Genomic DNA, 23,787 nt, shown 5'->3' with positions numbered 1-23,787 from the left:
TGGACCGGTCTCCTCTCCCCCCCACCCCTCCTCTGGACCGGGTCTCCTCTCCCCCCCACCCCTCCTCTGGACCGGTCTCCTCTCCCCCCCACCCCTCCTCTGGACCCGGTCTCCTCTCCCCCACCCTCGCTGGACCGGTCTCCTCTCCCCCCACCCTCCTGGACCCGGTCTCCTCTCCCCCCACCCCTCCTCTGGACCCGGTCCCTCCCCCTCTCCCCCCACCCCTCCTCTGGACCGGTCTCCTCTCCCCCACCCTCCTCTGGACCCGGTCTCCTCTCCCCCACCCTCCTCTGGACCCGGTCTCCTCTCCCCCCACCCCTCCTCTGGACCGGGTCTCCTCTCCCCCCACCCCTCCTCTGGACCCGGTCTCCTCTCCCCCACCCTCCTCTGGACCCGGTCTCCTCTCCCCCCACCCTCCTCTGGACCCGGTCTCCTCTCCCCCACCCTCCTCTGGAACCGGTCTCCTCTCCCCCACCCCTCCTCTGGACCCGGTCTCCTCTCCCCCCACCCTCCTCTGGACCCGGTCTCCTCTCCCCCCACCCTCCTCTGGACCCGGTCTCCTCTCACCCACCCCTCCTCTGGACCGGTCTCCTCTCCCCCACCCTCCTCTGGACCGGGTCTCCTCTCCCCCCACCCCTCCTCTGGACCGGTCTCCTCTCACCCACCCTCCTCTGGACCTGTCTTCTCTCACCCACCCCTCCTCTGGACCCGGTCTCCTCTCCCCCACCCTCCTCTGGACCGGGTCTCCCCTCCCCCCACCCCTCCTCTGGACCCGGTCTCCTCTCCCCCCACCCCTCCTCTGGACCTGGTCTCCTCTCCCCCACCCTCCCTCTGGACCCGGTCTCCTCTCCCCCACCCTCCTCTGGACCCGGTCTCCTCTCCCCCACCCTCCTCTGGACCGGTCTCCTCTCCCCCCACCCCTCCTCTGGACCCGGTCTCCTCTCCCCCCACCCCTCCTCTGGACCCGGTCTCCTCTCCCCCACCCTCCTCTGGACCCGGTCTCCTCTCCCCCACCCCTCCTCTGGACCGGTCTCCTCTCCCCCCACCCTCCTCTGGACCGGTCTCCTCTCCCCCCACCCCTCCTCTGGACCCGGTCTCCTCTCCCCCCACCCTCCTCTGGACCCGGTCTCCTATCCCCCACCCTCCTCTGGACCCGGTCTCCTATCCCCCACCCCTCCTCTGGACCCGCGGTCTCTCCCCAACCGGGCCTCCCCGTATCCGTCTCATCTTGGGACGCACCTTATTCTAGTTAGACGGTGCTTAGTTCTGGACAGTGTCCGGCTGACGGTGAATGACATGGAGTCGAGTGTGAGTGCTGAGGGCTGACTCAGTCACAGCTGCCTGCTGGCACTTACAGTGACCCACCTGGCGAACTTGAGACAAGTCATCGTAAATACAAGGCATTTGGGGAGGAAGCCCAGATTTATTATTGCGTTTGCTGTTGTTGTTTTTCCTGTTTCTGTTTCTGTGGGGAATGTCTGTCCATGCGGTGGCGCACACTCACACGCAGGCTATACGCGGAGTCCACATCTGGGCTTTCTGCCCTGACTTTATCGCGGCACGGCACCACCTTGTGGATGCACCTCCCGGAACCCCGTCTGTGTGTGACATAGTCCACCATGTCTGCGCCAGGACACTTCAAATCTATTTTGTAAGCTGTTTTTCCTTACTTATCGAATAAGACGGAGAGAAGTTGGGAGAGGAGGGGAGACGGAGAGGGAGAGAGAATGACACACGCCTGCAGACCCACTTCACCGCACATGAAGCTCCCCGCACAGGTAGGGAGCCGGGACTCAGTCATGTGTGCTCAGACGTGTGGGCCACCGCCTGGCCCCTCAGACTCTTGGGAACCGTGCCTTCCGTGGACGGTGACTCCAGATCCTGGCGCCCTAGTGAGACACTGGGTGAGCGTTCTTGGACAAGCCTTATGCTGCCTCTCTGGAGCCCAAGCGTGAGAGGGCTGGTCCTCGGGGCTCACCCACCCACGGACCTCCACACTGTCCACCCGGCCACCCGGCAGGGTTCAGCACGAGCCCTGCTGCTCGGCTCTCAGGATGCAGGCCCTGCCTTCCGGAAGCTGCCGAGGCCTGGGAGGGCTGCCTCCTGCGTCCTCCTGCCCCTGCCGTCACATACACGTCTTGGATGCCGGTGGGGCTCTGCTTCAAGCTTCTAACTGGGTGCCTGTCTCTTTCTGTAGTTTATGTCCTGGGTGGTTTTTAAAGAAGAAAGAGAAGTTTCTGGGTGATCTGATGAAATTTCTCAGTGTTTTGGCTTTTGGGAAACAAAACACTTAACCTCAGGGAGCCCCACAGCTAAGCACAGAAATAAAAACAAGTTTATTTTTATAGACGGGGCGGGAGGAGGCACAGCTCCCTGCGGGGCAGCTCCACCTGCAGGCTGAGCTTCTGGGGGGAGGGTGCCCTGGCTGACCACACAGGCGAGGGGCGGCCCCGTCCTCCGGGGCTTTACTTTGCCGCCCACAGGCCCTCTGGGTGGACGCTGGCTGGACGGTGTGCCCCTGTCCCGCCCCTGCTCCCAGTGTCCTCTCCCCTGCATGGCCTCGGCGGCACTGCCAAGGAGGCCAAGGTCACGGCTCTCTCTCTCTCTGTCCATGGCCGCAGGATGACCCAGCAGTCCTGGAGCTGGCAGGGGTGCGGGCTGAGAGCTGAGGGCCCTGCTCAGTCCCCTTTCCTCTTCCCCTTCGCAGGAGGCTCTGGCTTGTGGGGTGAGGGACTTGGTGAGCCTGCGCCCACTGAGGGCACTAGCACCCACTCCACTTCTGATGTGTGTGTGCGTGTGTGTGAGTGTGAATGTGTGTGTGTGCGCGTGTGAGCACGTGTGTGTGCTCGTGTGCGTGCGTGTGCGTGTGTGTCTGAATCAGAACCAAGCTCCTTGTCCCATTTTTGTTTTAATTCTCACGAGACGGCCATTATCCTTAGTCACCGAGGCTCAGAATCAAGCATAGGTTTTCCCTCAGAACTCACCCTTACACTCCTTTGCTTGTCTCCTTCTTGTCGCCTGTGCGGCCACCCCTGCGCTTCACAGCCGAGGGCCAAGGGGCGGCCACCGTGGAGTCCATGCCGCCCTCTGCCCCCACTCTGCTGTGCCGCCCATGAGCGGTGCAGACAAGACGGCGGCTTCCTCACTGATAGTCACTTTCTTTTTCTTTTACCACTTAGCTTCAAAGAAACATTCAGTTAGTTAGTTATTAACACGAAGGAAGGTGGGAGGGAGAACCGCGGAGGCTGCGTCTGGCTCAAGCCAGGCCGGAGTCAGGCCCTTCTGCTCCTCAGCAGAAGGAGGGGTCCTCCAGCCCTCCTCCGCCGCCCCTCCTGGGGGACCCCTTCTGTGGCCGCCCCCCGTCTGTGGCAGTTGCTTGCAGGCCCCACGAGAGCTCCGGGCCGCTGAGGCCCTGGCACTGAGGTCTCAGAGCCACACTGGGTGTTTCTGTGAGCGAGTCAGTCGCCTGCCGGTACACAGCTGTCAGCATCCGGCTCTGAGATGTGGCCGCCGGAGGCCGTGCGGGGGCTGCTGTGACCGACCACTGACCAGGACCAGGGAGAGGCTCCTGCTAGGCCTGCACCCTGCTGGGGACACAGGACCGAGTCCCAGCCCCAGCGGGCGGGCCTGGATAACAGGGACTGCACCTCGAAGGGGGAACTCAGCTTCGAACCTGGGACCCGCCTCCAGGCCTTGGTCCTGTCCTGAGACACCGTGACCCCACCTGGAGGTGCTGGGAGCGGCTGCGGGGCCAGGCAGGAGAGTCTGACGCGGCACAGGGGCTCCACTCAGTCGATGGTTGCCTCCCACCACCCCTCCCTCCCTCCTTCCCTCCCTCCCTTTCTTCTTTTTCCCCCTTTCTCTCTTTCTAACGTCCCTTTTTCTTTCTCTCTCTTTCTTTTCTCCTTTCTTTGTCTCTTTCTCTCTTCCTTCCTTCCCACCTCTCTCTCTCTCTCTCTCTTTACTTAACTAATTGGTTTTTGGTTACCAGGGTTGGCACTGAGGACTGACACCTGCATGGGCCCACTTCCCAGCGGCTGTTTTTTGTTGGTGAGACACTGAGAGACAGAGACCCCTTCAGCTTCGCGCCACCCTTTCTTTTTTAAATTTTTAAAAATATTTATTTATTTTCTCTTTTGTTGCCCTTGTTGTTTTCATTGTTGTAGTTTTTGATGTCGTCGTTGTTAGGACAGAGAGAAATGGAGAGAGGAGGGGAAGACAGAGAGGGGGAGAGAAAGACAGATACCTGCAGACCTGCTTCACCGCCTGTGAAGCTTCCCCCCTGCAGGTGGGGAGCCGGGGGCTCGAACCGGTATCCTGACGCCGGTCCTTGCGCTTTGCACCATGTGTGCTTAACCCACGGTGCCACTGCCCGGCTCCTTCACTTCTACTTTTTTTTAAATATTTATTTATTCCCTTTTGTTGCCCTTGTTGTTTTCTTGTTGTAGTTATTGTTGTTGTTATTGATGTCATTGTTGTTGGATAGGACAGAGAGAAATGGAGAGAGGAGGGGAAGACAGAGAGAGGGAGCGAAAGACAGACACCTGCAGACCTGCTTCACCGCCTGTGAAGCGACTCCCCTGCAGGTGGGGATCCGGGGGCTCGAACCAGGATCCTTACGTCGTTCCTTGGGTTTTGCGCCACATGCTCTTAACCCTTTCTTTTTAAAATAGTGATTCAATATTGATTTACAGAATTACATGTCAGCAGGAGTATGATCCCACACTGTTCCCAGTACCAGAGCTCTAAATCCCAGTCCCTCCACTGCAAACCACCATGGTTCTCCCAAGGCAGCAGACATGGGCCGTCTCTACAACCGTCTGCGTCTGTGCACACCGGCCTCCTTTTCTCACAGGTCCAGTCCTCTCTCCTCCTCCGAGCCACACACAACCCGACTGCTACATGCGTATGTCGCTCCCCTTCTCCCCCCCTTCTCTCTGGGTGCTGCTGGGGCCGGAGCTCAGAGCCCTCTGATCCTTTCCTCCTGTCACTTCTCCCCCTCTGGGAGTGTGGATCAAAGTCGTCTTTGGGGAGCAGAAGGTGGAGTTGTGGCTTCTGTAACTGCTTCCCCACTGGATGTGGATGTGAACAGGTGGATCCACCCCCAGCCTGTGTCTGTCTGTCCCTAGTGGGGCAGGGCTCTGGGGAGGGGAGGCTCCAGGACACATGGGTGAGGGCGTCTGCCCAGGGAGGTCAGGATGGCGTCATGGCGGCGTCTGCCGCTTGGTGGCTGAAAGACCTGCCGCAGCCTCTTCATGCAGCTCCCACCCTGCAGGTGGGACCAGGGGCTAGAACCCGGGTCCTGGTGCCTGGGATCCCAGGTGTACTGGCCCTGCGCTTGGCCTCTCACGTGCTGTGAGTTAGTGGGGCCTCCCCTTTCTGGGCAGCAGCAGGAGAGAGTTTGCTGAAGTCGGGAGACGGAAGTTAGTTGGAGCAGAAGGTGCTCAGGGTTGGCTTGCTGTCCTCTCTGGACCGTGCCGGGAGTCTCTTCTGCATCACAAGCGTCTAAGGGCAGGGGCTGGACAACTGGCCCAGGACAGCATGGCCGCGGGGGCTCAGCAGAGAGCCTTGGCCTCAGCCCAGCCCGCCTGCCCGAGCTCTCGTGGACGGCACTCAGACCAGCCCCACGGAGGCCCAGGGGACAGCCGGCCAGAATTGGGTGCTTCCTGGCTCTGCATCCTCCATCCCTCCCGTGAGGCTGTGAGCTTGTCGGACTTCCGTGACAGCGAGTGGGACTCTGCACTGCCCACAAATTTCTCCCTTAGGCTGCACCCTCAGCACAGGAGAGAGGGCAAGAGAGAGAAAAGAGAGGAAGAGGGAGAGAGGAAAAAGGGAGAGGGGGAGAGGAGAGAAGGAGAGGGAGAGAAGGAGAGGGAAAGAAAAAAAGGCGAGGGAGAGAGGGAAAGAGGGAGAGGAAAAAGGGAGAGGGAGAGAGGAGAGAAAGAGAGGGAGAGGGAAAGGAAAAAGGGCGAGGGAGAGAGGAGAGAGGGAGAGGGAAAAGAAAAGGGGAGAAGGAGAGAAGGAAAGGGAAAAGGGAGAGGAGAGAGGGAAAGAGGAAGAGGGAGAGGAAAAAGGGAGAGGGAGAGAGGGAGAGGAAAGAGAGAGAGAATGAGAGAATGAGCACACTACCTGCAGCCCTGCTCTTGAAGCCTTGTCCCTGCGTGGAGCCCAGGGACTTGAACCCAAGCCCGTGGCCCTGGTGATGTGGCTCTCCACAGGGTGAGGCCCAGACTGGCCCCAGCGACAGCTTTTACGTCCTGCTTGAAACTTCTGTCTTGGACGTGGGGGCTTCATCTGGCAGTGTTGGCGGGGGGGGGGGGGCAGGGAGACTCTCGGACACTCGGACACTCGGACACACGGACACGCGGAAGGCTGCAGCTGGCTTTCTCAAGCAGGCTGGGGCACAGAGCGCAGGGGTGAGGCCCCCCGGCTCTCGGCAGCGACCTGCTCCTGAGGACCTCAGCTCTGATTCCCAGAGGGCAGCCCAGTGTGAGGGGAGCAGAGGCCAGGGCTGCCTGGTGGCCACTCAGTGTCCATGCTTCTGGGAGCAGGACAGTCACTGCCAGGCCAGGAAGGGCCCGGGGGGGGGGGGCTCTGAGCTGGCAGGACCCCTGAGGCCACCGCACCACACCCTGGTGGCTGTTGTCATGGCGTCTGTAGACAGGCAGAGTGGGCAGTGCACAGCACGCACTGGCGTGAGCCGCACACTTTCCCACAGAGTTCCCCTGGGTGTTCGAACACCTTTACTGGGTCTCTGTGGCCACGTGCAGTGGGGGCCTTGTCCCTCCCTGCTGGCCTCTGTGCCCTGTGCTGGGGCCACCCCGTGGCAGCCAGCCTTCCCCAGTGGCCCTAAGGCTTCCACCAACGGTGAGCGAGGCCTGCACTCCAGAGAACAAGAAGTGCGTCTGAGGGGCTGCCCCTGGTCTTGGCAGCCAGCCTGAGCATGGCTCCAGGTCACCACAGCTGCCATCCATGGCGTGCAGGTGATGAGATGGAGTGTGGATGGCACTTCTAGAATGACCGGCTGGCCGGTCACACTCCCGTGACCCTGCAGGACCCCGGAGGGCAAGGCCGGCCTGGCTCAGAGTCCCACTCTGGGAGCCCAGCTGACCCCGGCCCCACCCTGTCCCCATCCCGGCCACTGCCGGAGGCTCTGGGGGCTGGCAGCCGTCTCTGCAGTGAGGAGCCGAGAGGGCAGAGGGAGCTTCTGAGGCCGCATGCCCCGTGCTCACTGGTCCTAGGGGGCCTCCTTGTGCTGGGGGTATTCACAGGGGACCCCCGCAGGGCCTGGGGCACCCATGCACAGGAGAGCAGGTCGGGGGGGATGTCCCCTCTGGCTAGAGGCTGGAGTGGCCGAGGCCACGTGGCGGGCGTGACAGCCAGTGTGAGCTGTCCCCGCAGGCAGTGACCCCTCAGTCTCCCTGCTCTGCCTGTGGAGGCCCCAGCACCCACCCCGCAGGGTGGGACTCACACACAGGTGTCACTGGGGTCAGAGCTGGGCTCTGCGGGGGCAGTGGACGGGGGGCGGCCTGTGCTGGACAACGCCACGCCCTTTTGTGGGCACTCACACTTCTGTTTCGCCGTGGCCTCTGGGGAGGGGCTGCAGGTGGCCTAGATGCCAGTCCCTCGGGGTCCAGAGGGACCCTCGCAGCCAGGCCTCTCCTGCCTTGTTCACAGCCCAGCAGCGGGCACCTTTGCTTCCTTTCTTTGCTTTTTAATACGCATAAGAGTAGACAGAGACATTGAGGGGCAGACAGAGAAGAGAGACAGAGAGACAGAAGCACACGTGCTTCACCACTTGTGAAGCTTTGCCCAGCAGGTGGGGACCAAAGGCTTGAACCTGGGTCCTTGCACACTGCAATGTGTGCACTTAACCAGGTGCCACCGCTGGGCCCCAGCACTCTCCCCTCCGGGTGCCCACCCTGTGTAACAGGAATGGGAAGCCCAGGCTGTGGGGCCCAGTGCCCCCCTCAGACGATGAGTCTGCGAGTGTGAGGACCCCGTTTCAGGCTCCCGAGTCATGAAGTCACTGCTTGTCCTCCTGGCCACTGTGTCCAGGGTCTGTTTCTAAGGCCACCCCCATCCTTTCCCTCTCACGTAGTGGACGGACTCCTGAGCACAGACGTCCCCTTCTCATATCTGTACGCAGGACCCTCTGGGGGACGCCGGGGACAGTCAGCACAGGACAGTGGCCTGACCAGCCCTGCCGCCCCCTGGCCGCCTTGCTCTGAGGCACGGTCAGCAGAGGCTTTGCAGGAAGTGACCCTGCAGGCGTTTCCCGGCCATTGTTGTGGGGCCTGGCTCTGCTTCCGCCAGTGAGGGCCAGGCTCCCGTGGTGTCCCCCGGCTGTTGTCCACCCGCAGGTCCATCTCCACAGGCCTCCTGGAAGTGGGGCCTGCGGGTGGGTGAGCCCAGGACGGGTGGAGGTGTCGTGGCTACCCTGTGGGAGGTGGTGCCATGCTGCCCGCCCTGCCCTGTGAGCCTCACTGCCGGCCTGCGGTTTCAGATGGCAGGCGGGTGGATGCTGGGCCGGGCAGAGGGCGAGGTCCCTGAGCTGCTGCCGTGTCCCACTGACCCCCAGAGTGGCCCGTCCACCTCCCTGCCCCCTGGCCCTGCTGGGCCCGGCGATGGATCAGGAGGGTGGGTGGCTTCCCTGGCCGGCTCTCAGGCCCCTCTGTCCGCAGCCCGGCCCCCGGCGGAGCGCGAGCAGCGGGAGCCCCATGTACGGCGTGGAGGACCTTCTCGTCTCGCACGGCTACAAGCTGGCCCGCGACAGGAGCGCCCCCAACCTCAGCGGCGGCCAGGGCCGGCCCCGGGTGCGAGGCGCGACGATGGGCCCAGGCCTGCAGAACGGTGTGGAGCACGGCACCGCGACCCCGGGGAGGAGGCACGGGAGCACCTGTGAGAGCAGCCCCAGCCTTCGAGGGGAGCATCGCGGAGCAAGGAAGGCCGGGCCCCGGGAGGGGTGAGCTGGGGGAGGTGCTGGGGGAGGGGGACCTGAGGGAGGGGTGATGGGGAGAGGGGGAGCTGGGGGAGGGGGTTGGGGGAGGGGTGACCTGGGGGAGGGGTGATGGGGAGAGGGGGAGCTGGGGGAGGGTGACCTGGGGGAGGGGTGATGGGGAGAGGGGAGCTGGGGGAGGGGTAATGGGGAGGGTGAGCTTGGGGAGTAGTGATGAGGGAGGGGAGCTGGGGGAGGGGTGAGCTGGGGGAGGGGGAGCTGGGGAGGAGAGAGCTGGGGAAGCTGGAGGGAGGGGTGAGTGGTAGCAGTGCTTGGGGGCACCTGGCTCCGTCCTCCATTGGTGGGGGCTCCTCTGGGCCCACGCCTGGCCAGCAGCTCTGCTCTCTGGTCCTTGGCCAGGCCACTCTGAGAGGGGACAGTGACAGTGACCTCTCCATGCTTAGTGATTTGCCCGGGGAGCGTCTGTTGTGTCCAGGGCCAGCCTGCAGGGGTGCCGTGTCCGGGCTCCTGGCCGTGGAGTGACCGCTGCCCTACCCCCAGGTCTCACAGGCAGCCGGTGCTGGTGTGGGCCTGGGAACCCCAGCCCGGCCTGGACCAGCCCTACTGGAGACGGCAGGCCCCGGGCCTAGGGACGCAGCAGGACGTGCAGTCCTGGAGCATGGCAGAAGCCCACGGCCTGCCCGCGGCCACTCCTGGTCACCCCTGGCCTGCTGGGAGGAGGAGTGAGGACACACTGTGGACAGAGGGGGCCCTGCCCACTGCCCCAACCAACTGCCCCTGGCCCTCCGGAAGGAGTGAGGAGGCACCGAGGACTCTGTGGACCGAGGGGGCCCTGGAGGGCTGGGACCGGCGTCTGGCCCGGCAGGTGTCTCCCAGCGACGGGGAGAGCTGGCCACACGCTCTGGCCGCCCACAGCAGAGGCAAGTCACGCTCACTGCCCCGGGTGCTGGCCCCCGAGAGCCCCGGCACCGTGGACACCCCCCCGTCCCTCCCGGGGCACAGCGTCCCAGCCCCCCGGCCCAGGTTCGGCAAGCCCCTGCAGCCTGGCGGCTCCCCCAGGCCCCCCAGCGACACCCTGGCTGGCCCTCAGCCGGACCCCGGACCGGAGCCCCCGTTGTACGTGCCCCCACCCTCCTACCACCACTCCCAGCCCATCCGGAACCCCTACCTGGAGGAGCCAGCGCCCCCCAGCCCCAGGCAGGAGCGGGGAGCCAGCCCACACCCCCCTCTGAGGGTGCCCCGGCCCCCCACGGCCTCGGCCGTGCTTTACATCCCCTTCGACGACCCCCGAGTCCGCCATTTCCCGCCGGCCCGGGCCCCGGCCGCCTACCTGGAGCCCGAGCCGGACGCCCCGTGCCGGCCCCCACCTGGGCCGCCCCCCCGTGGTAGGCAGGGACACAGGGGCCCCCGGGAGCAGCAGCCCCAGCTCAGGGCCTTCGAATCCGGGGGCCGGGCCAGAAGAAGTGCCCGGAGGAAGGGGGAGACCATCTTCTGCCTGGTGTCTGTGCCCACAAGGCCGGAGCCCCAGCCGGCCTGCACAGATGGAGACAAGCACCTACGGCTGGGCTGCGGTGGCCAGGAGGGGCCGGCTCCCCAGGACCCTGTGCCGCAGACCCTAGTGGCCGGCCTGGCGGGGAGGCCTGAGTCCCCCGGACAGCGGCAGGGCCGGCCCCAGCTTGTGGTCCCTGTGGCACTCAGGGCCTGCCCTGGGCAGCCCCGCGGAGACCAACAGACACAGACCAGCCTGGGTGAGCGGCCACCCCTCTGCTCAGAGCTGACCGCCCAGCTCCCGGCCGGCCCTGAGCCCTGGGCACACACAGCCCTGGCGGCAGGCGGCCAGAGGCCCAGGCCGGGCACCCACAACCTCCGGGGCCAGATGTCCCTCAGCCTGTCTGGCGGCAGTGCCTTCTCCAGGATGTCCTCAGCCCCAGGGCCCCCTGCACGGCCTCCAGGGGCCCCCAGCCCCCCACCCCAAGCCGAGGTGGTGAAGGGCCAGCCCACCGGCCCCTGCAATAGCCAGAAGCTGTTTGGCCAGTTCCTGCTAAAGCCGGTGAGTCGCAGACCCTGGGACCTCATCAGCCAGCTGGAGAGCTTCAACAAGGAGCTGCAGGGCTCGGGGGGCAGTGGCCGGAGCAGCCCAGCGGACAGCCAGGCCAAGGGCTCGGGGGGCAGCGGCCGGAGCAGCCCAGCGGACAGCCAGGCCAAGGGCTTGGGGAGCTCTGGGGGCAGCAGCTGGGCACAGGCAGCTGAACTGGCCATGGGCAGGGTGGTACCCACAGACCCTGAGAGCTACCTGGACAGAGTGGACACGGAGTCTGCCAGCCGATGTGGGGAGCCGAGGCAGGGTGGCCCCCCTGCCCTGCTGGTGTCCCCAGGCTCCCGGCAGGGCAATGAGTGTGGGGAGCTGCCTTCCTCTGCAGGGAGCCTGCGTCCAGGCAAGGCTGGGCCGGCCAGAGACTGGGCCGGCCCACCAGCGGTCAGCCCGAGGCCTGAGAAGAGGACCTCAGCCTCCATCCTGAGTGCCACCCCCCTGGGGTGCCCGCCCAGCCCCCCTACACAGGGGGAGCCCTGGGTGAGAGAGAACCCCCCCGCCGCCGACCCTGCCCAGGCTGAGCTGGGCCCGCCGGGCACGCTCTCTCTGGCCAGTAGGGCGCGGGGGCTGTCGGCCCCTGACCTGAGGTCCATGAGCCTGGCCGCAGGCTCGGAGCAGGGAGCGGGAGCATCCAGCGGGCCTGGGGGCACAGCAGCCTCCCTGGGCGTCACCCCTTCCGAGAGCCTGCAGGCCAGGGCTGCCAGGATCCTGGGCATCGAGGTGGCCGTGGAGACCCTTCTGCCTGGCGGCCCAAGGGGGCCAAGCCCACCACCCGAGGAGGCCCGGGAGCCCGCCCACAGGCCGGCACCCAGCCCTGCACAGCCACAAGCCGCCCCGGACCCCTCCTACGGCCGTAGGAGGTGTGGCTGGACCGAGAGCCCTCTGTTTGTGGGGGACAGGGTCAGTGTCCGGCGGGGCACCCCGCTGCCCGAGTCCCAAGGAGTGAACATGGCCGCCCCCGGCCCTGAGCCCTGGCCCTGCGGCCCCCGGGAGCCCAAGGCCTCCAGTCAGCAGGTGAACGCCACACCGGCCTGCAGGTCTACCTTATTCCATGTGCTGACCAGGCCCCCAGGGGACAGGTGGTCACGGGATGCGTCCAGGGCCATCGACAGCCTGCAGGAGCGGCCGGCCTGCCCGCCCCCCCGCCCAGCGCCCGGCCACTTGCTCAGGATGCGTGAGGTCAGCGCCTTGTCACACTGCAGGCAGCTCGGCCCCCACAGCTCCGACTCCGAGGACGAGGAGGACCCCGGGGACCCGGCCCGCACCTCAGGGTGCTTCTCTGATGTGTCCAGGGCTGCCCCTCTGCCGGCAGAAAACGGGCATCCAGCAGCTCCGAGGGGCAGGGATGTGACCCACTGCTGGTACCCAGGTGAGTGGCTGGGTGCTGGTGCTGGGTGGCCTGCAGGGGTGCTGGTGCTGGGTGGCCTGCAGGGGTGCTGGTGCTGGGTGGCCTGCAGGGGTGCTGGTGCTGGGTGGCTTGCAGGGGTGCTGGTGCTGGGTGACCTGCAGGCGGTGCTGGTGCTGGGTGGCCTGCAGGCAATGCTGGTGCTGGGTGGTGCTGCAGGGGTGCTGGTGCTGGGTGGCCTGCAGGGGTGCTGGTGCTGGGTGACCTGCAGGGGTGCTGGTGCTGGGTGGTGCTGCAGGGGTGCTGGTGCTGGGTGACCTGCAGGGGTGCTGGTGCTGGGTGGTGCTGCAGGGGTGCTGGTGCTGGGTGACCTGCAGGGGTGCTGGTGCTGGGTGACCTGCAGGGGTGCTGGTGCTGGGTGGTGCTGCAGGGGTGCTGGTGCTGGGTGACCTGCAGGGGTGCTGGTGCTGGGTGGTGCTGCAGGGGTGCTGGTGCTGGGTGGTGCTGCAGGGGTGCTGGTGCTGGGTGACCTGCAGGGGTGCTGGTGCTGGGTGGCCTGCAGGGGTGCTGGTGCTGGGTGGCCCTGCTGTGGTGGCAGTGGAGCCCTCAGCCTTCACTCATCTGGAGTCATCATTGGGCTGCACTGCCTGGCCGGCTTTCCAGACATGGAGGGAGGGTGGCTGGGGGGGCAGCAGGGGCCTCTGAGGGTGCTGGAGGGGTGCGTTCACGTCTCTCCCTGTCTGTCTCTCCCTCCGTCTCTCCCTCTGTCTCTCCTTCCATCTCTCCCTCTGTCTCTCCCTCTGTCTCTCCCTGTCTGTCTCTCCCTCTGTCTGTCTCTCCCTCTGTCTCTCCCTCCATCTCTCCCTCCATCTCTCCCTCTGTCTGTCTCTCCCTCTGTCTCTCCCTCCATCTCTCCCTCTGTCTGTCTCTCCCTCCGTCTCTCCCTCTGTCTCTCCCTCTGTCTCTCCCTCCATCTCTCCCTCTGTCTGTCTCTCCCTCTGTCTCTCCTTCTGTCTCTCCCTCTGTCTGTCTCTCCCTCTGTCTCTCCCTCTGTCTCTCCCTCTGTCTGTCTCTCCCTCTGTCTCTCCCTCTGTCTCTCCCTCTGTCTCTCCCTCTGTCTCCGAAACCAAACAGAATAAAGGCCAGGGGCCTGGGCGGGGCCGGCACTCCGGGCATGTGGGGAGCAGAGGCCACACCGCTTGTGGCGCCCAGGGCCGGGCGGTGCCGGGTGTGTCACCCAGGTGTGGCCCAGGTGCAGTGCAGGGACTGTGATCGGTGCGTTGGGCGCCAGTGGTCTGTAGCGTCCTTGCCACACGGGGTTAATTCCTCAGCCCCCACGACGGGCATCCACCTGGTGTCCTGTCGGGGAGGCCCTGTCCCGGGACCCAGTCTGGGCTGGCGTGGCCACCGGGTCCTGCACCTGGGTGGCAGCCCGAACCTGAGCCTGAGCCTGAGCACTGGGGGTGGTGGGGCGGGGTCACCTCGAGGCGTGTGGGCCAGGGTCTCGGGCTGGGTGGTGACCGTGGCCCCGCGAGCAGGCGCCCACCCAGGCTTCCCTGGGCACCCACGGGGCACCGGCCCAGGTCCCCCTGGTGCTGTGGACAGCTCTGGGACTGTGAGGGCCGCTTCCCACCATCCCCTGGCGCCTGGAGGCCCCCGATGGACCTCTGCCCAGCACTCACCTCTCTCCTCCATCCTTCCCGGCAGAGTCCTATGACCCCAGCAGAGTGGAGAAGGTGTGACGGCCGGGGACTCTGCATCTGGAGCCGGGAAGCCCCTACTTGTGGACGCCAAGCCGCCGCCGGGCCCTCAGGGCCGTGCGGGTGTCCAGCTCGCATGTGGTGTGGCCCAGCGGGCTGACCTCCCTGTGTGGACACCACACGCAGGACAGCTCAGCAGGGACCTGCAGGCCCTCCTCTGGGGGCTCGGCCGCCAAGGGCACCCGCCGGTCACCTGCCAGCAGAGGACGGACGGCCCTGTCCCTGTGTCCCTCAGGCCGCCCTGGCCATGCACACGTGTCTGCCTTGCACTTGCTAGTAGCCATTTTTATACCCAAGACCTGGACCTTTGCTGATCCTTTTATGAAGGAAACAGTCGCTGGCTGAGAACAGACCATTGTAGCAAAGTCTGTGTCTTTCTACAAACAAGGGAAATCGCTATTTTTCTGTGTTGTAAACAGTCGTCAGGTGGCAGGTTTTTAAGGAAGAGCGGTTTTCTTTATAGAGTCTGCAGCTGCTGTGAGAGGAGCCCCGGGGTGGGCGCAGGTCTGCCATGGGGGCCGTGGGCTGCGTGCAGGAGACCCCCTTCCCCAGAGCGTTTGCCCGGTGTGGCTGCAGGTTACAGTACCCCGCCCTCACCCACTGGGTCCTCTTTCTTTGTCCTTCTCCTCTACACAGAAGGGTCTTGGTGAAGAGCAGCCCTTCTCAGCCTCCGGATGTGTCCTGGTCTTTGTCACTGTGTCACTCACAGTGCCCTGTGCCTGCTCTCGGAATGGTGGCTGTCCCCACCTCCCCTCTCCCCTTCTCTCTCGCGCTGTCTCTCTCTCTGCAGTGCGGCCTGCTGCCCTCTGCTGCCCTCTGCACCCCATGAACCCTCTTCAGGAGGACACCCTCACAGGGACGGGAGTCCCGCTGGGGTCTCCCCGCGGCCTGCCCATGGGCCGGGGCCCCTCCAGTGGCTTGGCTCTCTCTGGCCGCCTGTCCCAGCTCCTGGCCTCTTCCTCGCAGCCCAGGGAGGTGGGCCAGGCCTCGGCGGGGACCCGGGGGCCGGGCCGGTGACTCCCAAGAGAGACAGACACACCTCCGCCCACTCGACATGACACGCTGCTGATCTTACGGCTTCAGCATCTCCCTCCAGTGAGAGAGGAGGGTTCTGCCCCGTGTGCGCCACACACAAGCCACAAGGCGCCTCTGCCCGGCTTTCTCCCCAGTCGCTGCCTGTGTCAGCCGGAGTCTCCAGTCCATGCTTCTAGCCTGAGAGTCTGCGCCCAGCCCGAGAAGTCGGTCTTCTTTTTATTTAGGGGGAAAGGTAACATTCTGAAGTCACTACCACAGCCTCTAATAAAAAATAGCTCTCCCAAGGCTTTGAAATTAACGCTAATTATTCTTTTGTTCTGTGTCTCACCCATAGTTCCCTATTCTTTGTGGCTGGAAAAGGGTTTTAAACTTTCACATTTGTCACTTTGTTGTTTAATATGACTGACCTGGTATTTGGTAACCTGGGGCTCGTAGCATTAAATTAAAAGTTTTAATTGTGACCACCTGTGCTGAGTCCGTGAGGCGCCCCTGGTGAAGCGCTCCTGAGCGGCCAGGACAGAAAAGGGTCCAGTGCTCTCACCTTTATCTGTGGTCATCCCTGGGCGACTGGACGCCGGCGCCTGTGTGTCACCCTCCGGCCCTGAGCGTGTCTGAGGCCTGGAGAGCCCCTCCCTGGGCAGACTGCCCCAAGGCTTCATCCCTGCCACTCTCAGGACCCCCGTCCCCGTCCTGCTGCCCTCAGGACTCCCGTCCCCGTCCTGCTGCCCTCAGGACCCCGTCCCCATCCTGCTGCCCTCAGGACCCCCGTCCCCATCCTGCTTCCCTCAGGACCCCCGTCCCCGTCCTGCTGCCCTCAGGACCCCCGTCCCCATCCTGCTGCCTCAGGACCCCGTCCCCATCCCAACTCCTCCAAGCTGTGGGGCCCACGTCTTCCTGGGCAATCAGCAGCGTGTCTGCTGTCTGAGCTCTGGGCTCTGGTCTTCGCTTCCAGGTGGAAGCTCTGGAACCTCCCTCACTGCTCAGCTGCCCTCAGGGAAGGCGTGTCTAGCAGGGGTGAGTGGGCCCTGGGCCCTGGCTCCCTCCCACGGCCACTGGGCTTACGGCAGCAGGCACGGCCCAAGGGGTGGACACGCCAGAGGAGAGGACGTGCTGTGGCCATGGCCGTGGACGTGGCCCAGCTTGGGGGAAAGTGGGAGGTCAGTGCCACAGCCATGTCGTCCGGCCTGGCGGTCCTCTGGGCACTGCAGTACCCATCTGGACACTGTCCACGGGTCAAGTGGACACTTCAGGGGCAGCTGAGGCTCACAGGGTGACCAGTCCCGTCCAGTTGACCTGAGCTTAGGCAGTGCTCCCTGCTTCCTGTCAGCGGCCACTCTGGGGCTTGGACCTGTGTCCACCCTGAGGTGATGGGGAGGTGAGGCTGAGGGAGAGCATCAGTAGGGGTGTGTCTTTCTCTCTTTCCTTCTTTTTAAATTTTATTTTAATGAGAGATTCAGAAAAAGACAGAGACCAGAGCCCTGCTCAGCCCTGGCTGGCGGTGCTGGGGACTCAGCCTGGGCCCTCAGAGCCGCAGGCAGGAGAGTCTGTCACAGAGCCGTGATGTTGTCTGCCCAGCCCTCCTTTATTTTCTTTTAATTTTTTGCCACCCGGTTGTCACTGGGGCTCAGTGCCTGCACAGCCCCACCACTCCTGGAGACTATTTCTCTCTCTTTCACTCCCATTGATAAGAGATAATCTAGAGTAGAGAGAAGAAGGGGAGAAAGAGACAGAGAGAAGGAGAGACACCCGCAGCCCTGCTTCACCGCTCGTGAAGCGTCTCCCACACGGGTGGGTGCTGGTGCTCACGTGAGGTGGCGCCAACCAGGGGGGTGAGCCTCCGACCCTCCCTCACCAGCTCTAGTGGCTGCGTGATCTAGAAAGAGGCGTCGGAAGACATTCTGGTATGAACATCCGTTTATTTGGAGATGGGCACAGGCTTTTACACTGAGCTAAACAAAGAACGTTTTTCACATGTGTCAGAAATCACAGGTTTCGCTTGCCCCTATGGTAGGGGACTGGTATGCCAAGAATTGATGCATAAAGGTACATAAAGATACATAAAGGTCAAGACAATTAGTCTCCATGATGCAGGCGAGTTAATTATCCAATATTTGAGAGAAGCATACGGGTTAAACCAGTAAGGTGAGGTAGAGAAAAGAAAAACAAAACTTGATGTAAATCACAGATATCGAAGCGTACAAGGAAGTGGAATATGGGGTCTCACTGCCGGGTACCGGCAGGGGTGTGTGATAGAGTGTGTTCTCCTTTATAATCAAAAGGTGAAGGTACAGTGAAAGTGTGTGAACTTTGAATGAACTTTGAAGCCAGCAGCCACTTAGTCTGCTAGCAGGAGAATGAACTTAGTGTGAGAGGCAGTAGGCTTTCTGTGAGCTTGAGAGACTAACAAGGAGAAACTGAGTCTGGGAGACTTTCCCTCTTGGCTCATCTCTATAAGGAGAGAGGCTAACACGTTGAGGTGTCTTTCCAGACCTCCTCTCCTAAGCTCTACCAAGCTTTCACATAGTCCCACAGGTGGGGGCCAGGGGCTTGAACCTGGGTCCTGCACGTGGGGATGTGTGTGCTCGAGCCAGTGGGTACTCCAGCAGCAGGTCCTGGGGATGTCTCTCACAGCTCATGCTGTGACAGGCCCGCAGTTTCTGCCTTTTCTGCTTGGCTGTCCGCGGCCAGCCTGCATCTGTGTAGGAGGAGATTCCTGGAGGGGCCAGCAGCCCAGTGATCTTCAGGCCACGTGCTGGGAGGTCCCTCCCGGGGTGTGGGCGGCTGGTCCTGGACTCCTGACATGGGGGGCATCACATCCCGGGAAGAAGGCTCCCAGCCTGCCGTCTTGCTGCTCTTTGAGAGAAAGGGGGTCTGGTAAGCCACTGAGGTCTCTGGAAGAGGCCAGTCTGGGGGCGCCCAGTTCAGGCCAGAGAGCTCCGACAGGGGGTCCCTGTGGTCAGCTGCAAGGCCGGGCTGAGAGTGAGGACAGCTGGAGGGGCACACACCCCAGGAGCCCATGCGGCCAGGTGGCCACGCGAGCAGGTGGCCACGCCCCCAGGAGCCCATGCAGCCAGGATCCCACGCCCCCAGGAGCCCATGCAGCCAGGTGACCACGCTCCCAGGAGCCCATGCGGCCAGGTGGCCACGCCCCCAGGAGCCCACCGCCAAGCACCCAGTGGAAGGATCTGGAAGGCCCCTGGGGCAGTGGGAGGGTGAGTCCTTCAAGTCCCGGAGGCAGCAGGGCAGAGGGGAAATGGCTCAGGGGCCAAGCACCCCCCTGGCCTGGTCAGGCTGCTGCAGAGACTCCTGGGGTGGGGTGCCATAATGCCAGAGTGCGGGTGTCCCCAGGAACCTCGAGGCTGGGCACCCAGAGCCCTGCGCCCACTCCAGCTGTGTCACCAAGGCTGCACACTCTCAGAGACCACAGTGACCAGTGCTGTCCCTGGAGGGAGGGCCCTGGGGGTGGGGCTCATGGGGAGGGGGGTCCTGGGGTGGGGACAGTGAGCCGACCAGGCTCTGCTAAGAGGCCCTGGGTGCTCTGGTGTCCATCACACAAGGACACACTGATGGCCTGCAGCACCCACGGCCTTAAACCTGACTTGCAGCCTGACCCTGGGTAGTGCGTCCTGTCTTGTAGCTCCAGGGGGACGTTGTGGTGAATGGACGGCCTGGCCCTCGTCGCCTGCAGAGGGTCTGCTCACCTCAGCCCGGGACGGCCAGCGCTCGAGGGAGGCGTCCTGCAGCAGTTGGCCAGCAGAGGGCGGTGGCAGCTGGAGGAACCTGCGTCCTGAGAGCCGTCCATCTTGGCTCCAGCCTGGGCAGGGGGCAGAGGCCAGGGGGCTGAGGCCAGAGGTCAGGGAGCAGAGGCCAGGAGCAGAGGGAAGAGGCAGAGGACAAGGAGAAGAGGCCAGGAGCAGGGAGCAGAGGCCAGAGGCCAGGGGGCTGAGGCCAGAGGCCAGGGAGCAGAGGCCAAGAGCAGAGGGCAGAGGCCAGAGGCCAGGGAGCAGAGGCCAGGAGCAGGGAGCAGAGGCCAGGGAGCAGAGGCCAGGAGCAGGGGGCAGAGGCCAGAGGCCAGGGAGCAGAGGCCAGGAGCAGGGGGCAGAGGCCAGAGGCCAGGGAGCAGAGGCCAGAAGCAGGGGGCAGAGGGCGTCCATGTGAGGAGATGCTGGGGCCTCAAGGCCTGCTCCTGCTCCTGTCCTGTCATGAGGATCCCGACAAGGAGGGCTGGCCTAGGGCATCCGGCACCCCCAGCCCGCCAGCCCCTCGTGGCTAAGGGCCGACTCCTCCGTGGGCAGCCACCTTCCTTGCGGCCGAGTCACCTAGCCCTGCTGGCCCTGACGCCCATGCTGCTGGCCCAGCCTCGCAGCCCTGAGGCAAGGCCGTCCCCTGCGGGCGCGACTCAGATGTGCCCCACTGTCCGTGTGGAGAGCATGTGCCCATGCCACCAGCCCGCAGGAGCTGAGTCCCCGCTGGGTCCCCGGCAGCGCACGGAATAGACTCCACAGACCTGGCCTGCATCTCCCGGCCAACTGGTGTGGCCGCTGCCGGCAAAGAGCCACATCCCTCCTCCTCCTGGCGGGACGGACACGAGGGCAGTGGGCCCAAGCCATTGTCCAGGTACAGCCTGCCGCTGCCCTTTCCGGACGCTCGGGGGACCGGCCCTCCACCACGGCCTGCTCTGTCACCGGACCCCTCCTGCACTCTGTCCCTCTGTCTCTCAGTCCCCCTGTCTCTTCTTTGTCCCTTTGTCCCCCTGTCCCTCTGTACTCCTGTGCCCCTCTGTCCCCTTGTCCCTTTGTCTTTCTGTCCCCCATCCCCTCTGGCCCCTTCTGTCCCCCATCCCCTCTGGCCCCTTCTGTCCCCCTGTCCCCCTCTGTCCCTCTTCTGTCCCTCCTCTGTCCCTCTATCCTCTCTGTACCCCTGTCCCTCTGTCCCCCTGTCCCCTCTGTTCCCCTCCGTCCCTCCTCTGTCCCTCTATCCTCTCTGTACACCTGTCCCCTCTGTCACTCTGTCCCCTCTGTCCCTCTGTCCCCCTATGTCCCCCTGTCCCTTCTCTGTCCCCCTCTGTTCTCTCTGTACCCCTGTCCCCTCTGGCCTTCTGTCCCCCGTCCCTCCTCTGTCCCTCTGTCCTCTCTGTACCCCATCCCCTTTGTCCCTCTGTTCCTCCTCTGTCCCCCTGTCCCCCACCCCCCTCTGTCCCCCTGTCCCCCACCCCCCTCTGTCCCTCTGTCCTCTCTGTACCCCTGTCCTCTTTGTCCCTCTGTTCCTCCTCTGTCCCCCTGTCCCCACCCACTCTGTCCCTCTGTCCCTCTGTCCCCCTGTCCCCGTCCCCCACCCCCTCTGTCCCCCTGTCCCCCACCCCCTCTGTCCCTCTGTCTCCCTGTCCCCCACTCCCCTCTTTCCCTCTGTCCCTCTGTCCCCCACTCCCTCTGTCCCCCTGTCCCCCACCCCCTCTGTCCCTCTGTCCCCCTGTCCCCCACCCCCTCTTTCCCTCTGTCCCCCTGTCCCCCACCCCCTCTGTCCCTCTGTCCCCCTGTCCCCCATCCCCTCTGTCTGGTGGACACTGCTGGAGTCCTTCCTGCGTGGGTGAACTCAGGTTCCCTGCCCCCCCACCCCCCGTCCTTCTAGAAAGTCTCACTCCAGGCTCAAGGCCAGAGGGTGGGGTGGAAGCCAGGCTGGATTCCGTCTGCTCCCTGTGGATGTCTGGAAATACGGTTTTGACACTAGGCCTGAGGCAAGGCAGTGGGAAGGAACGCAGGACGCTCGCGCTGACAGGGCACCCTGACCGTCCCAAGCAGACGCAGAGCTCTCAGTAAAGTGCTCAAAGTCAGGCAGCAAAGCTCCCGTGTTGCTTTCACTAAACACTTTTTTTTTTGCTTATGAAGAGCAAATAATTCCTCCGCTTTGAGTTTTCTACCCCTAACTAGTAAAATATTTCATGAATGCTGCGGGAGGGCTCCATAAAAGCAGAACTGATCTAAACCATAAGGCCGTCGGTTCTTAACCCCGTTTAATCCAACACCTGAAAACCATCAAGCCCCCAAGCCCATCTCCCCAAGGCACGTCCCCGCCGCCAGTCCAGCCCACTCCTCAGCCACAGAGCCGGAGCCAGGGTCCACACCCCCCCAGCTGTGGCCACTGGGGACCCGGACACCCCTCAGCCGGTGGGCTGGACTGGGCCCCAAACACGGTGGACCGGTCTCATGGGGAGGTGGACTTGACAGACATTCTTATTTGATCATTTTGTGAATTCCTATTCTACAATTCTTTCCTTTTTAAAGGTTTATTTATCTATTAGGGAGGAGGGGGAGGGAGAGGGAGAGAGAGGAGAGAGGACAAGGTCATCTGGCCTGTTGTTGCAGGGAAGGAGCTGGGGCCCAGCCTGAGAGCCCACAGTGGACCCGGAGCCTCCTGGCTCCACATTCCTCTCAAACCGATTCTCCCTTGGAGTGAGCGCTGACTTATTTTGGCAGTGGCAGCCCTGCTCAGCAAAGTGTCTGTATAGCTTGTTCCCGTCTCCGAGGGAGTCTCCCTCTGCCTTTGCCGTGTGCGTTCAATTTTCCTCAGGACGGGGGCGAAGCTGCTCAGGCCTCTGGAATGTTCCTCCCTGGGGCTCCCCACTCCCTGCTCAGGAATTCTGGGATAAGGCCCCAAAGCTGGCCCCCAGCCCACCTGCCGGGCCCAAGGCCCCACTGTTCACTCCAGATGCCGCGGCGTGGACCCTCTGTGCCCACTGGCCTGACCATCCACTCCAGATGCCGTGGCGTGGACCCTCTGTGCCCACTGGCCTGACTGTCCACTCCAGATGCCGCGGCGTGGACCCTCTGTGCCCACTGGCCTGACCATCCACTCCAGATGCCGCAGCGTGGACCCTCTGTGCCCACTGGACAAGGGTGAGCTGTGGCCTCATGGGGGATGCTTCCTAGCCCCACCCATATGGAGGGCACCCTGGAGGAGGTGCCCTTATTGCTGCATTTGAGAGAACACTGCTGTGAGCCCTGGTCACCCACAGCCCTCCGTGTCCCTGACCTGAGCCCCAGCCCCACGTGCTGTGACAGCCTGAAGCCAGAGACGGAAAGACTTCTCCTGGAGCCGGCAGGCAGCCCCAACAAGCCCACTTGAGGATCACACAGCAGTGGTGAGGTGTGAGGCCCGTCCACCTCACCAGGTCCAGCCTGCCTGGGACCCAGTGGGAGAGGTGAGGCCACAGAGCCGGCCTGCACCCTACTGGTTTGTCCTGCCCACAGCTGGCCCCAGCTTGGTGCCCCAGACCCTGTGGCCAGTGGCTCAGATGGCCAGTCCTTGTGGGTGTTGGCACAGGGCACCACTACTCTGAACCAGGTCTCTCAGAGAGACAGAGACAGAGGCAGAGACAGAGAAAGGGAGAGACAGAGGAAGAGAGAGACAGAGGAAGAGAGAGACAGAGAAAGGGAGAGACAGAGGAAGAGAGAGACAGAGGAAGAGAGAGACAGAGGAAGGGAGAGACAGAGGAAGAGAGAGACAGAGGAAGGGAGAGACAGAGGAAGAGAGAGACAGAGGAAGGGAGAGACAGAGGAAGAGAGAGACAGAGGAAGAGAGAGACAGAGGAAGGGAGAGACAGAGGAAGGGAGAGACAGAGGAAGGGAGAGACAGAGGAAGGGAGAGACAGAGGAAGGGAGAGACAGAGAAAGGAAGAGACAAAGGGAGAGACAGAGGAAGAGAGAGACAGAGGAAGAGAGAGACAGAGGAAGAGAGAGACAGAGGAAGGGAGAGACAGAGGAAGGGAGAGACAGAGGAAGGGAGAGACAGAGGAAGGGAGAGACAGAGAAAGGAAGAGACAAAGGGAGAGACAGAGGAAGAGAGAGACAGAGGAAGAGAGAGACAGAAGAAGGGAGAGAAAGAGGAAGAGAGACAGAGGAAGAGAGAGACAGAGGAAGGGAGAGATAGAGGAAGGGAGAGACAGAGAAAGGGAGAGACAGAGAAAGGGAGAGACAGAGAGAGAGACAAAGGGAGAGACAGAGGAAGAGAGAGACAAACGGGAAGAGACAGAGGAAGAGAGAAAGGCAGACAGAGACAGAGGGAAAGACTGAGAGGGGAAGAGACAGAGAGACGGAGAGATGCCAGGGCTCTGAAGCCCCCTGCCAGTCAGGGGCAGAAAGAAGCAGGGTCCCCAGGAGTGCCCCCCACACCCTGCACTGTCCCCGTGTCCCCGTGTCCCCTGGGGCTGGAGCGGCCGGCAGAGGGAGCCAGTGAGGAGGCCTGGGGCCCTGAGCACTGCTGAGGGGACAGCCCCCACCCGCTGCGCCCTGCCCCTGCCCCCTGCCCCCTGCCCCCTGCCCCTGCCCCCTGCGCCCTGCCCCCTGCCCTCTGCCCCTGCCCCCTGCGCCCTGCCCCCTGCCCCTTGCCCCTGCCCTCTGCCCCTGCCCCCTGCACTCTGCCCCTGCCCCCTGCACCCTGCCCCCTGCCCCTGCACCCTGCCCCTGCACCCTGCACCCTGCCCCTGCCCTGCCCTGTCCCTGCCCCCTGCACACTGCCCCCTGCCCCCTGCACCCTGCCCCTGCACCCTGCCCCTGCACCCTGCCCCCTGCCCCTGCCCCTGCCCTGTCCCTGCGCCCCC

General features: G+C 63.7%; 1 protein-coding gene across 1 annotated transcript; it reads left to right on the top strand.

Moving 5' to 3' along the window:
- The first annotated feature begins 8,649 nt into the window (after positions 1-8,649).
- JCAD (junctional cadherin 5 associated) lies at positions 8,650-15,302 on the top strand. Its single transcript, XM_007536674.3, has 3 exons — positions 8,650-8,965; positions 9,500-12,420; positions 14,104-15,302. Exons 1-3 carry the CDS (start codon positions 8,721-8,723, stop codon positions 14,136-14,138), a joined length of 3,201 nt encoding a protein of 1,066 aa, XP_007536736.3. The 5' UTR covers positions 8,650-8,720; the 3' UTR covers positions 14,139-15,302.
- The last annotated feature ends 8,485 nt before the right edge of the window (positions 15,303-23,787 follow it).

This window comes from Erinaceus europaeus, unplaced genomic scaffold (assembly GCF_950295315.1).
Source record: "Erinaceus europaeus unplaced genomic scaffold, mEriEur2.1 scaffold_1187, whole genome shotgun sequence".
In the NCBI taxonomy this organism is placed as follows: Eukaryota; Metazoa; Chordata; class Mammalia; order Eulipotyphla; family Erinaceidae; genus Erinaceus; species Erinaceus europaeus.
This window is presented reverse-complemented; position numbering and strand designations above follow the sequence as displayed.